The sequence below is a fragment of the Anabrus simplex genome, chromosome 12 (assembly GCF_040414725.1).
Source record: "Anabrus simplex isolate iqAnaSimp1 chromosome 12, ASM4041472v1, whole genome shotgun sequence".
NCBI lineage: Eukaryota > Metazoa > Arthropoda > Insecta > Orthoptera > Tettigoniidae > Anabrus > Anabrus simplex.
In genome coordinates this window covers 46,546,735-46,560,510 of record NC_090276.1, presented here as the reverse complement: position 1 = coordinate 46,560,510, position 13,776 = coordinate 46,546,735, and the positions used below count along the sequence as shown (strand labels likewise).

The 13,776-nt window shown below is 40.0% G+C and overlaps 1 protein-coding gene and 1 long non-coding RNA gene across 2 annotated transcripts in view; one reads left to right on the top strand and one right to left on the bottom strand.

Moving 5' to 3' along the window:
• Positions 1–2,284, top strand: part of LOC136884260 (uncharacterized) — a 32,867-nt gene extending 30,583 nt beyond the window's left edge. Inside the window, exon 2 of the long non-coding RNA XR_010861329.2 lies at positions 2,087–2,284. This is a non-coding gene — a long non-coding RNA (uncharacterized lncRNA). The remainder of the gene's footprint in view (positions 1–2,086) is intronic.
• Positions 2,285–9,311: 7,027 nt separating this feature from the next.
• Positions 9,312–13,776, bottom strand: part of LOC136884554 (serine protease snake) — a 62,946-nt gene continuing 58,481 nt past the window's right edge. Inside the window, exon 7 of the mRNA XM_067156810.2 lies at positions 9,312–12,917. Coding sequence (XP_067012911.2) covers positions 12,735–12,917 — 183 coding nt within the window. The 3' untranslated portion in view covers positions 9,312–12,734. The remainder of the gene's footprint in view (positions 12,918–13,776) is intronic.

Here is a 13,776-nt window from a genome sequence, read left to right as displayed (position 1 = left end):
TCATCTTGACCCCAACAAGTTTCTGAGTGTCTACTACCTAGCATGATACCCTAAAATGCTGCAGATAAAATCTTCAACAGTCGCCAAAATCTTATTTTAATGGTTTTATGAAGGAAAGGTTAGAAAAAAGGACTTAAGGGCGAAGTCATAGACAGTATTGTTGGGAGATCAGAAGAATGCACGACCGAGCTCGATAGCTGCAGTCGCTTAAGTGCGGCCAGTATCCAGTATTCGGGAGATAGTAGGTTCGAACCCCACTGTCGGCAGCCCTGAAAATGGTTTTCCGTGGTTACCCATTTTCACACCAGGCAAATGCTGGGGCTGTACCTTAATTAAGGCCACGGCCGCTTCCTTCCCACTCCTAACCCTTCCCTGTCCCATCGTCGCCATTAAGACCTATCTGTGTCGGTGCGACGTAAAGCAACTAGCAAAAAAAAAAGAAGAAGAATGCACATGCCCGGTGAGGCACGGGGCGAAGGGGTTTTCACCAGCAGAGTCAGTGACGCAATTCTTACCTTAGCAACTCCGCTACTACCCAGGCGACTTTATATTATCTTCTACTGGCAGCTTTTCGCTCTTGTCAGTTGTAATCCATGAAACTGCAAAGTGTGAGTCAATGTTTTCGTGTAGCACATAAGAGCAGATAAGAGCCGATCTGTCTGGGCAGAACATGAAGTTCGTGCTTGCAGGCCACATTCCCCATTCTTGCATTCTTCTCATCTCTACACAGTACTTATACATAAGGGTCCCTTATAAACCATGTTTCATTTCATATTAGCCACTTAAGTGTCCCACTTATTGCTATAAGTGGACCTCCCACACACACTTAAGTGACTCACTTATGTTGCAGCAAGATGGAGGATAATTTTGCTGAATATGTTGCATTTCATTCACAGAATGCTTTCCGTGCACACAGTAGAGATGGAAAATCCTGTCGAAATGTAATGTGACCAACAATTTAAAGAAGGTTTCGTTTTAGTAAAGTGAGAGTTATGAATATTCTTGTTCCTTTGATTGAGAGAGTGAACATAACCTCTAGAGGACTCACTATCTCACCATTAATGAAGATATTGTTTTGAGATTTTATGCCAACTCTTAATTTCAGGTTATTGTTATTGTTATTATTATCATCACCATCATCATTACCAGTATTTCGCATAATTAATTGGAAACGTGTTACAAGTTATCAAGACTGTAGGCCTGTGGAATTGTAAAGAACTATACTGAGTTATAAGAAAAATGAACGTGTTGCACTACTACCATTTATTTTAAGGTTGATTTGTGCTAATTATATCAGGTGAGTCAACCAATCGTTTGCCGGATTATATCAGAAGTTTCTGAAATTATGGCATTGCACGTCAAAACATACTATTTCCATTTTGTTGGGGAAGTAATTAGGCCTATTACAACGTAACGGCTACGGATGTATTTGTAAAATCATTAAAAGCATTGTAAGGCTAGATATTCTACATTTGGATGAATATTTGTATAGGTTCGAGTACCTGGATAACTATAAACATATTATATCAAGAAGAAAATTAGACTCTGGGCATTTTAGTAGTCTGCATTGTCCACAACAAGTTTTTCCCATGTCATTCATATTCTGATGAGAAACTGCGTCGGTCTACTTGTTCTATATTATGTGCATGTACTTCGACACAAGTTCTTGCAGGTGCCGTCTCAGCTCGCTGTTTTGTTATCCATTCTGATAACCAAATACAATATAGACCAACGACATTAAAAATCTTTCATGTCGTTGATATAGACCATCTTTTAACCTCAAAAATTTCGCGTGCGGTCGCGCGATGTCCTTCGATAAACAAAACACAATAGATCATCCCACTATTCGGTAGCCAGAACTACACGATCCAGGGAGCATGGGCGTAATATACATCATTGCCACATCTCCAGTGTATGTTTACTGTATCAATGAGTGTGCTCTTTAAGTACTGTCTATGAAATGTAAACTCATATAAGTGAATACTTATTATAAGTGATCCCTTATTACTTAAAGGTTCCACTTATGTATAAGTGCAGACTATGAATTCAGCCCTTAATCTTCTGTATTATTTTATTTTGTTGGCAGGTGACTCTTGTGAGCTGCGCTTTGGACCTCGGGGAACATGCACCAGAATTGAGGACTGCCAAACTGCTGGAGAAGGTCTCCGAAGAGGATCAACTCCCAGACTATGCTCCTACGACCACAGTACACCAATTGTATGCTGTCCTCCAGCAAGTGAATCAAGCAATGTCGTCTAATTTAATAAACCTTGTTAACAAAATACATTTTGTCTTATCCCTTCTTGATTTCAGCGCTAAAATAAGCGTGAGCACGGGTCGAAATAACCCGACTACCTGATCACTTGTGATGAAATCCACGATGTTTCCAACTATCCAAGCAACACATACGAGCCTCAACAAGTCAACAAATTACCCACAAAAAGAAGTAAAATACAGACAGCCAACTCGCCCAACAGACATCCGGCTTACTCTGCCATCTCGTAGAGTAAAACGGAACGTCGAAATTGATCATCAGGCAGCCTAATAAAATGCAAAGTCATCCCCGTACAGACCATGAAGGCCCTTGGAGGGGTGGAAAGTAAAGGCTTCTACTATCCGTAACCTCGGCAAGTGTTAGCTCTACGCCCGGCCGCCTTTCCTCCCAGGAATTAACCTGGTACTCATTTTTGGTGTAGGTTGATTGAACCTCAGTGCCATGTGCACTTCCGGAAGTGGAAATCTCGTGTTTTAAATCTTACGACTTCCTGACGGGGATTCGAACCCACGTCTTTCTGGGCGAACCGAGCACGCCTTTACCGCCTCGGCCAGGCAGCCCCTTGGCAGCCTACATGGTGTCAAATTTAAATACCTGCACGTGGTGGTGGTGATGGTGGTTACTGGGAAGGACAACTAGGCAACTATCATCTATAAACTTTAAATCCTACCGGGCGAGTTGGCCGTGCGCGTAGAGGCGCGCGGCTGTGAGCTTGCATCCGGGAGATAGTAGGTTCGAATCCCACTATCGGCAGCCCTGAAAATGGTTTTCCGTGGTTTCCCATTTTCACACCAGGCAAATGCTGGGGCTGTACCTTAATTAAGACCATGGCCGCTTCCTTCCAACTCTTAAGCCTTTCCTATCCCATCGTCGCCATAAGACCTATCTGTGTCGGTGCGACGTAAAGCCCCTAGCAAAAAAAACTTTAAATCAGAGGAATCCAACACTTCGAATCATGACGGTATCGGTCAAAGATAGACACTGAGCTCGATAGCTGTTGTCGTTTAAGTGCGGCCAATATCCAGTAATCGGGAGATAGTGGGTTCGAACCCCACTGTCGGCAGCTCTGAAGATGGTTTTCCGTGGTTTCCGATTTTCACACTAGGCAAATGCTGGAACTGTACCTTAATTAAAGCCACGGCCGCTTCCTTCCCATTCCTAGGCCTTTCCTATCCCATCGTCGCCATAAGACCTATCTGTGTTGGTGCGACGTAAAGCAAATAGCAAAAAAAAAAAAAAAAAGTGACATTGAACTCTGTTCTCGAAGTCTAGAAAAAAATAATGCGATCTTTGGATAATTATTTCGGGGGATAACATGTTTCTGTGCGTGACCAGTTCTAGAAACAGTTTGTTTAGCGTATCCTGTAGTAGTGAGGTCACCCTGTTGAACGGTACTTTCCAGTGACATATAGTTAATAGTTCTCAAGGAAACTCCCATTATCTCTTCAGAGATCAGCTTGTTCACACGACTTGAGTCACTGGAAGACAGCAGGTGGACACACACCACCACCAGATGCCACCACAAAGCACATTGCATTAGACTGCTAAAGACGTCACGTTCTTGAATGAGACACCCACATGGTCTGTCTGGTGCAGCCCGCGCCGTGATGCGATGTAAACATCCAAAGTTTCCTTCTAATGAGGAAAATCTCCGATTAGTTAGAAAAGCCTGCTAGCTGAAGTTCAGCCTACAGAGTGTGGAAATCAGTGGCGGCTCGTCAAATTTCGTGTAGGAGGGCCTCGTTACGGTTTAAACACAGTCACGGACGATATAAGTCCAAAATACTCACTCATCGGACCCAGCCATTCAAGAAATCGTGAAAAAAAATCTAAATCTCATTAAAACTCGTTATTTTCATTCGTAGTATTCAAATATGAAAATCATTTCTGAGTTTTCATTTTTGCATTCTTGGGAGATGGTGTGTCGTATGGGACACCATGGGTCTCAGGATGACGATCATAAACTGTACATTTTGAAAGAATACACTGGTTTATTGACTTTAGAATGGCATTTACGTAATTACATCTTTCTGCTCTGCTCTGGATTGCTCAACCCCCTGTGGGTGGGGGCGGTAGAATAACACCCAAGGCATCCCCTGCCTATTGTAAGAAGCGACTGAAAGGGTCTCTCAACTTGGGAGCGTGTATTGGCGACCACGGGGCTCTCAGCTGAGTTCTGGCATTGCTTCCACTTACATTGTGCCAGGCTCCTCACTTTCATCTATCCTATCCAACCTCCCTTGGTCAACTGTTGTTCTTTTCCGATCCCGACAGTATTATGTTTCCATGACCTAGGGAGTCTTTCATTTTCACGCCCTTCGTGGCCCTTGCCTTCTTTTTTGGCCAACACCTTCATTTTTCGAAGTGTCGGATCCCTTCCATTTTTTTCTCTATGATTAGTGCTATATAGAGGATGGTTGCCTAGTTGTACTTCGTCTTAAAACAATAATCACCATCACCACCTCGAAAACGGTATTGTCTATATCTCGAAATTTCGATAACTCGAAATAAAATTTAGCTCGCTAGATGACTCCAGATATCGAGATTCCACTGTATAATTAAACATGCCTGTACGTTCAGAAAGTCTTGGTGCATTATTTGTCATACTAAACAATCTCTCCACATGTAATTTACCAGTTAAGGTTATAAGCTAGAGTCCGGATTATTAGGAACTGATAGGTTAGAATGCAAACTTACTTAAGCCAGTAACAAGTATACCCTACACCAGGGATGGCGAACCTATGCCACGCGTGTCACTAGGTGACACGCGAACACGATTTCGGTGGCACACAACATGCACATATTAACGTTTTTATGTACGTCTTGTACTGTAGACTATACATATCTCGTGTATCGAATTGCCATAGTGTATCAGGTTTAAGAAATAAATACCGAAAATCTAAATTCTAGTTCCATTTGGACGTGCATTATGGTAACACTGCAACACCAATAGGTCCGGAAGTCAAGTGAAATAAATATCAGATGCGGCGGATGAGCCATTCGCTCACCCACATCAGTGTAGTGTGTGGTGGCCAACAGCGCGTAATTATTCTTACTGTTAGTGTAAATGTTTATTGAATTTTGTAAGAAGTAGTTGCCAAGATATTATCCCAATTTCGAGATTTGGAGAAACTATCGCACTTTATTTCAAAACCTCATGTTGTTCAAATACGTGATAATAAGGTCAATTTTTTGAGTGGTTAGATATTGACGGTTTAGAAATTGGAGATGACTGAATTTCAAGAAAGCAGTACATGGGAAAACAAATTCGTACAACTTGGTGAAAACCGAATGTGCTGTTGATGAATACTCTCTCCACAAGCCGGAAAGCTTAATGCTTGAACAGTGGAACAGCCTCCCACAAAGGTTTTCGGCCATGAAGAAACTTGCTATAGCGCTAGTTACTTTGTTTGGTTCATCATACGCCTGCGAGCAGCTGTTTTCTACAATAAACATCGCGAAGTCAACAGTTAGAAACCGTCTTGGTCCAGATCTACCGGGCGAGTTGGCCGTGCGCAGCTTTGAACTTGCATCCGGGAGATAGTGGGTTCGAACCCCACTGCCGCCAGCCCTGAAGATGGTTTTCCTTGGTTTCTTATTTTCACACCAGGCAAATGCTGGGGATATACATTAAGTAAGCCCACGGCCGCTTCTTTCCCACTCCTAGGCCTTTTCTCTCCCGTCGTCGCCATAAGACCTATCTGTGGCGGTGCGACGTGAAGCCAATTGTAAAAAAACGTTCAGATCTAAGTGTTTCTCGTGTGTTATTGAAGATAACAAGTTATGAACCTAACATAAATGACATGGTTACTAAGTATTTTTGCGATATTGGCAAAATACGACCCCGAAATATGCGATCAAATGTATTATTATTACAATGTAGGTTAATGTAAAAAAAACATATTAAGAAACATAATTTGGAATTAGGGTTGTAAGTCGGTGGTGGTGGTGCTGGTGGCGGTGGTGGTGGTGGCGGTGGTGGTGGCGGTGGTGGTGGTGTTGGTGGTGATGTAGGCGGGGGGGGGGGGGTGTAGCCATTACAAACGAAAGTAACAACTGGCACAGTAGACAGTTGAGGATAACAATGCAGACTTAAAATGGCACACTAGTTGGAGAAGGTTCGCCATCCCTGCCCTACACTGTACAACGGTTATGCTATGAGATTTGCATAGATATTAAGGGTACAGCCTATAGAACTCCTTGAATTTATGCTACTTTTCCTACATTGTGGTACAACGGGTTGCATCACACTTCCTACAAACCAAATTACTTTGCATTCTAACCTATTACCACCTAAAAATCCGAGGTATAGTATAACGGAGAAATGATGTTCTGGAATACATTTAGTGAAGTTAAACGATGGCGCATATTTAATAAAATAGGAAATATTGGTCAAACAACCCTGCAGAGCCGGCATCCAAAAACACTGGGCGAGTTGGCCGTGCGGTTCGAGGCGCCCGACTGTGACCTTGCATCCGGGAGATAGTGGGTTCGAATCCCACTGTCGGCAGCCCTGAAGATGGTTTTTTTGTGGTTTCCCATTTTCACACCAGGAAAATGCTCGGGCTGTACCTTAATTAAGGCCACGGCCGCTTCCTTCAAACCCCTAGGCCTTTCCTATCCCATCGTCGCCATAAGACCTATCCGTGTCGGTGCGACGTAAAGCCACTAGCAAAAAAAAAAGCAATCAGAAAACGACCTTCCCATGTGTACTTGTTTACATCCGGGTTCATATTCCGTTAAACAAACTATAGATCAGCTGAATGATTGTAGAGGCTGGCAAGAGAGGATTACGCCCTTAAATAATGCTTTTATCTACATTTAATGAAATGATGGCATATTATTTGTAATGCATGGCTGTAAGAAGACTTTCATGAAAAGATATCACTTTTTTCTCACCTTTTACCACGTGATCCTTCCATTATGACTCTAAATTAAGGAAAGGAAGATAATCCTGAAGAATAATTTAAATTACAAGCATCTTCGTCAACTTCAAATCCAGTATTGTAAACTGAAAAGCATGAAATGTCGCTACAACAGCGACGGAACTCTGCTATGTGTTTCACTTTGCAGTAAACATCTATGAGGGTTCAGGTTCAACCAACTAGGTGCTTTTGCCGGGTGAAATTTCGTTTAATTAAATGTAAGAACATTAGCAAATATTCATGAGTTTGCCTTTATTGTTGTTCTAGGAACTATTCAACAAATTATCTGACGTTGGTCAAGTCACTTAAATTGGTGATACTGAATAAAACAGTTGATGCATTGTGTTCTATTCCTTTGTTTTCAAGTTGGCACACACTGTTTCACAAACTTCTTCATATGATCATCAATAACTATGGTTCTTAGTTCGTAAACCTGACTGCACACGAAATAAATCACAAGTGTACAGTTTTCACACAGATTCCATTTTTTCTTTTTTTCGGTTTGTAGGTCACCCATTCTAGGAAACCTATTTCCACTTCTATATCTTAAAAGACAACCCTACTTGGGCCCTGATATTTAGATCCTCTGCATTTTAATTTTAGGTTTCTAAAGAAGTAGAATAGAGCTCTCAGGTTGTATGTTGCAGTGGAAGTATAGACCTACGTACTTAACAAAAATCTGTTTTCTCATATAGAAAAATTATTATTTGTAGACATATTTTATAAAAAACTTATTTCAGTAAACTGAACACCAAAAATATTTGATAGGTCATATTCTTAGAAAATACAGTAAACAACTGGACACATGTCCAATTTTTCCGGAGCTAATGATTTCCCTTTATCTCGCAACAAAGTTCCTTTCAACAGAACATGACATCTTTGGAGTTCTGAACAAATTTCCTTCATATGCTCAAACCTAGAGCTCTCTTTGTTTTTTGCAGTTTTTGGAAGCATACGCAGATTATTCCGATCTGAGTATTTCTTATCTAGAAGCCCAGCCTAGGACTGCCTGAAATAATCTCAGCTTTCAGTTTGAAAGGTTTAGAAGATTTTAGAGTGCAACAGTTCATTTTCGTATTTTAGGTTAAGTTAACTCAAATTCACAATATTCTTCTTCAGGACATGTGAAACATGCATATACACCTTATAATTAGGTAGTTAAATAGGAAGTAAGAATACAGATCAAAACCTAAAAATAAGGGTTCTACTCAGTGCTGTTTTGTGGCGGTGCAGAACGGTACATAGGTACTACTGACACCTTTCTCTTGAAGGAAACAAAAAGTGAATTAGATATTATTTGGAATATTCCATCACATTTCCTATGAAATATTGGATTATGGCTTAAATCAAGTTTTTTTTAATCAGCTTTTGAGACGCTTATAATGCGTACAAGTACATGATTGAAGTTTCTGTAAACTTGGCCTATTTACCATTTCGTGTCGTCAGTTCGGAGTTATAGAACACGAAAGAGATAATCTTCGTCTTACTCTTTTTCATCTTTCCACATTTTGAAACCATTTCTTACCAGACAAAGTAGGGGCCCCTTATTACGAAAAACGTAAAATTAAGCAATTTCCTCAATTGTGCTAACATTTAAAGGGCTAAAGGGCCTGAAAAGGTTTCAAGTTGTGAACCTTAAGATAGCTCTACCAAACAAAACAAAATTCGAAAATCACTTCCTGACTAAATGCAGTTCCGAAATAACAGCCTAAAATCGTTTTCTTTTGTATGCAAATCCTAGCCAAATTAACTTATTTACATATTTCTTTCTGTAATATGTTCCCTGGTTCAATCCCCTCGGGCGCTTTTTGAATTTTTAAAAGGTGTCCACACCGAATGTAGTTATAAGGGTTTAAGTGAAACAATGCATTGACTCTCATTAGCGCTCGACCTCCTGTGGGTAGGGGCTGTAGAATATTTATTTATTTATTTATTTATTTATTTATTTATTTATTTATTTATTTATTTATTTATTTATTTATTTATTTATTTATTTATTTATTTATTTATTGATTTATTTGCGTCAGAAGCGACTTTTGAAAGAAAAAACCGAAGGCAGACAAAGAAAAACACAAGAATAAGAAACATATTGAAAAACTTAGTTAATAATATTTGTACACAAAAGAAACAATGTCTTTACTATCATAACTGAAAGTACAGTAGTTACAAGATATACCGAAAGCGTAATACTTAATTTTATACCTATATTTACACTTAAACAAACAAATTGTTTAGAGTATCACAACATAAAGAAAAGTGACACAGACTAGTGCTACATACAAATAATTACTAAAGTACATTGATACTTACGTTAACAAGTGTAGCGTTAACCTATTAAAGCCCTAATTAGACTCTAAATTCAGTTTTTAGAGAAAACAAAAAATAAATAAACAAACTTGTACAGTAATGTAGTTTGTTCGAGAGATATGCCTTCCTTGAATGCGTACTACGACTTTCGTTTATGTGCAATCTGGGACAATGTTCTCTAGTTTAGCTATGCCGAAGTTCGAGAGGCAGTTAAGGCTCATATCTGAGACTTTGCTCCTATCGGGGACGCTTCTGTAAGAATCAAGATGGCTGCACATCATGATGAATCTACATCTGCATGATGCTATACGAAAAATATTTTTTTATGAAATCATGTAGGCTTATATATTTATACAAAATGCATCAGGCTTCCTGTCCAGCTATCACAGAATTGTTAAAGACTCCCAAGCTAGCAAGTTGTTGCCACTAACTATATGAGTTGCAAGCAAGCATTAAAGTAGCAAGTTTTCTAAGTAAGCGTGGCAAAAGCTTGTGTTCTATTCCAAATCTCTCCGAGTCGTTCATATAGAATAAGCGTACGCCTACACGACGTTGTTCATGGTGATTCACCCGTTGAATGAGGACGTTAGGGGGGTTATATTTCTTTGATCTGACAACAATTTAATTGTAAGTATTTACACTAAAGTGAGATCACATGCTTACCAGTTGCTATTCTATCAGTGTCTTGGAAAAATAAACTAACCACCTATTAAATTAGCAAGAATAAATTGAATAATTAATAAAACATTAATGATCAACCGCCGCATACAGTGGAACTGATTATGAATATAAATTTTACTTTCGCCGTGACGCGTATCCTCGTAATTAGTGTTAGATAAAAAACAAACTTATATCGTGTGGTAGGAATCGTTTGATAAGATTGTGCATAACCTGAATTTCTTCGTGCGTGTATTTTTCAGTCCTATTTTTTCTTGGTCTTAACTTCCACATTATAGCCAACCCGACGATGTTGATCGTGAGAAGAAAAAGTATACGATCCTGCAGTTCCTTTTTACAAGGAAGAAAAGAAGCTAAAAAATTCGAAGTCATAGGCTTGTTAATCGGGAGTAGATGCACAAAAATTCGTTGACTTTTGCAAGGCATTCCACCTGCCAAAATCCTTGAGTATTGATATTGAACTTTCTACTTTTAAAACATCAATAAATATTTTAAGAAACCACCTTCGGTGATTTGCTTTAACACTCAATACACTTCTGTGTATCTTTCTGTGTTACACTGTATCAGTAGGTATTAAGTAACGTTGTCTTTTAGCCAACCTCTAAATTGATTACTACTATGTAATAAATATATAACAGTCTAATATTGGACTCTAGTAATATAATTTGGAAACGAGTAGCACCAAACAAACGAAAACACCAGGGAACAGGTATATCACCGCTTTAATTTTCACTACATCTTCAGTAACCTTACTGCCAACGCAATGAAAATGTGACTGTCTTTCGCATAACAATACCATAGTTAAAATCCGTTGGTAGTGTATAAGGAAATATTTAACTTCTAGTTCGCAAAACTGCAGTCTACGTACCTGGTTGTTTATCCGACAGATAAGTTACAATAATTTCAACATCGGATATTCAGAGTAGTAAACGAGTTAGTGAGATGGACAGCGGACAATGGTATGAATGTTAATGGGATGAAAAGTCAAGTTGTAAGTATCACCAAGAGGAAATGGCATCTCAGTTTTAATTATTGTGTTTATGGGGTGGTAATACCTCATGGGGAAAACTGTAAGTACCCAGATGTTAATGTAAGGAATGATCTTCATCAGGGCAATAATAAGAAAGGTTACAGATTTCTGCACATGGTTACGAGAGTATTTAAGTGTTGTAGTTAGGATGTAAAGAAGAGGACATATAAGTCTCTGGTAAGACCCCAATTAGAGTATGGCTCGAATGTATGCGACCCTCACCAGGACTACCTGATACAAGAACTGGAAAAAATCCAAAGGAAAGCAGCACTATTTGTTCTGAGTGCTTTCCAACAAAGGAGTAGTGTTACTAAAATGTTGCAAACTTTGTGCTGGGAAGACTTGGGAGTAAGGAGATGATATGCTCGACTATGTGGTATGTTTCGAGCTGTCACTGTTGAGTTGGCGTGGAATGACAGAAGTAGAAGTATAAGTTTGAGTGAGGCTTTTAAAAGTAGGAAAGATCATAAGATGAAGATAAAGTTGGATTTCAAGATTGGGGCAAATATTTATTTATCAAACAAGGAGTAAGGGAGTGGAATACATTATCAGTGGAAATGTTCAATACATTTCCAAAGTTCGTTGAAAATATTTAAGGAAAAGCTTGGTAAACAACTGTAAATAAATGTAAATATGAAGTGTCTGCCATCTGGGGACAGCCCCAAATGCAGATCATTGATTGATTGATTCAGCAATTTTTACGTTCGGTTTCCTTCAGAAGCTTTTCTCAGTTCAAGTAAATCAGAAAGCAAAGATGTTCTTCTATTTGGATTGAGAATATATTCAAGTACTAATTTGATAGAAATTTAAAATGGTAATCGGAAAGTCTATGCTCTACAATGTACCCCCCCGATATTCCGATTCCGTTAGGGTCCAACTCGTTGGCTGAATGGTCAGCGTACTGGCCTTCAGTCCAGACGGTCCCGGGTTCGATTCCCGGCCGCGTCGGGGATTGTAATCGCTTCTGATTAATTATTCTGGCTCGGGGACTGGGTATTTGTGTTTGTCCCAACACTTTCCTCTACATATTCAGACAACACACTACACTACCAACCACCATGGAAACATGCAATAGTGATTACATCCCTCCATATAGGGTTGGCATCAGGAAGGGCATCCGGCCGCAAAACAGGGCCAAATCCACATTGAGCGCCGCAGTTCGCACCCGCGACCCCGCAGGTGTGGGGAAAAAAGCGGTTGCAAAAAACGAAGAAGAAGATTCGAATTCCGTTAGGGTCTACCTGTAGCGGAATTTGTTAGCAGTTCTATAATATCCTTATCATGTTTACTTTGAAAATGTAAATACAACAAAATATGGGCAGTCCAGGTGCATCCTCACACGTCTAGCACGAATTGCAATTCGCAAACGAAAAGTCTTTTCCACATTATCGCAGAGAACAACTCTTGTGGTTCCACGGCCGACTGGATCCCTCACATCGCTCCTAGAGCGACGCATCAAGTCGGCCGTGGTAGTACTGTTGTAGTTTTCCAGTCTTGCCGCTAGAATGCGCAGGCGTGCTCACTTGTCCTCGTCTGCCCACACGATGAACTCGATCCACGGAATGTAGTTGTAAATGCGAGTAAAGACGCTGGCTTTGAGTGGCTGGCCGCATGGAACAGAGCCGAAGGCCAGCACACCAACAATACTGTACGTGCAGTAAGGGCTGGCTAGCTTCACCATTAGAGGGGCGCCCCCGTCGCCCTGCAACAAGAAAAAAGAAAATATTTAGGCCCAGTTTTATCAACACTTGTTAAATATACACTAATAAATAATTAGTTGATACTGAGGTTAAAATTTTAATAACGTATTAGGTTGCTTGCGTTTCTTCAAGCTTTTTCTGTGAAATGTTAACTATAGTGCCAACTATAGTTGGGCCCAGGAGAGTTTGACATTTGAGCGGCGAAAGCAGTAACTATAAAGTAAGCTGCGTTGTCATAGTTACCTTCATCTGCGGCATATCACCCATTCATACAGGCTGAATATTTAATCAATTATGTTGGCCTAATGCAATTCATAAAACTTTGACCCGTTCCTATGCTCGTGCTAATACATCCGGCATTTAAGACGGAACACGTCATTGCCTATAAATAAACTAAACTGACAATAACCTCAACAATTGCACATGCTAAATAGAGAATAGAACTGTAAAACTAGCCTCTGATTAACTTACAAAAAATACGCTAACAACGAAAATAATATTCGGGAAACAAACACTAAATTATTACATAAACCAGCAACAACTAACACAGCTAACACAGTACTACTCCGAATAATATCAGAAAAGCGACTGAGAGCAGGCCAACCCACGTGGCGATAGCTTCCTTAAATGTGGCATGTCTGTTATCGTTGCCATAGCAACATACCATTTTCGAGCAGCGTTAGTCAACTTTTTCTCGGCGGTGGCGCTAAACGTCAGACTTCAACTATAATTGGCTGTTACTCTCCCAACATTGCGAACTGGTGCGAATCAAGGAGGCAGTGGTATAAACATGCTGTTTCACAGCGCGCTCCGAAGCGCTTTTGTTTGAATACAGCCGTTAAATATGGCGCGTGAAGTGAA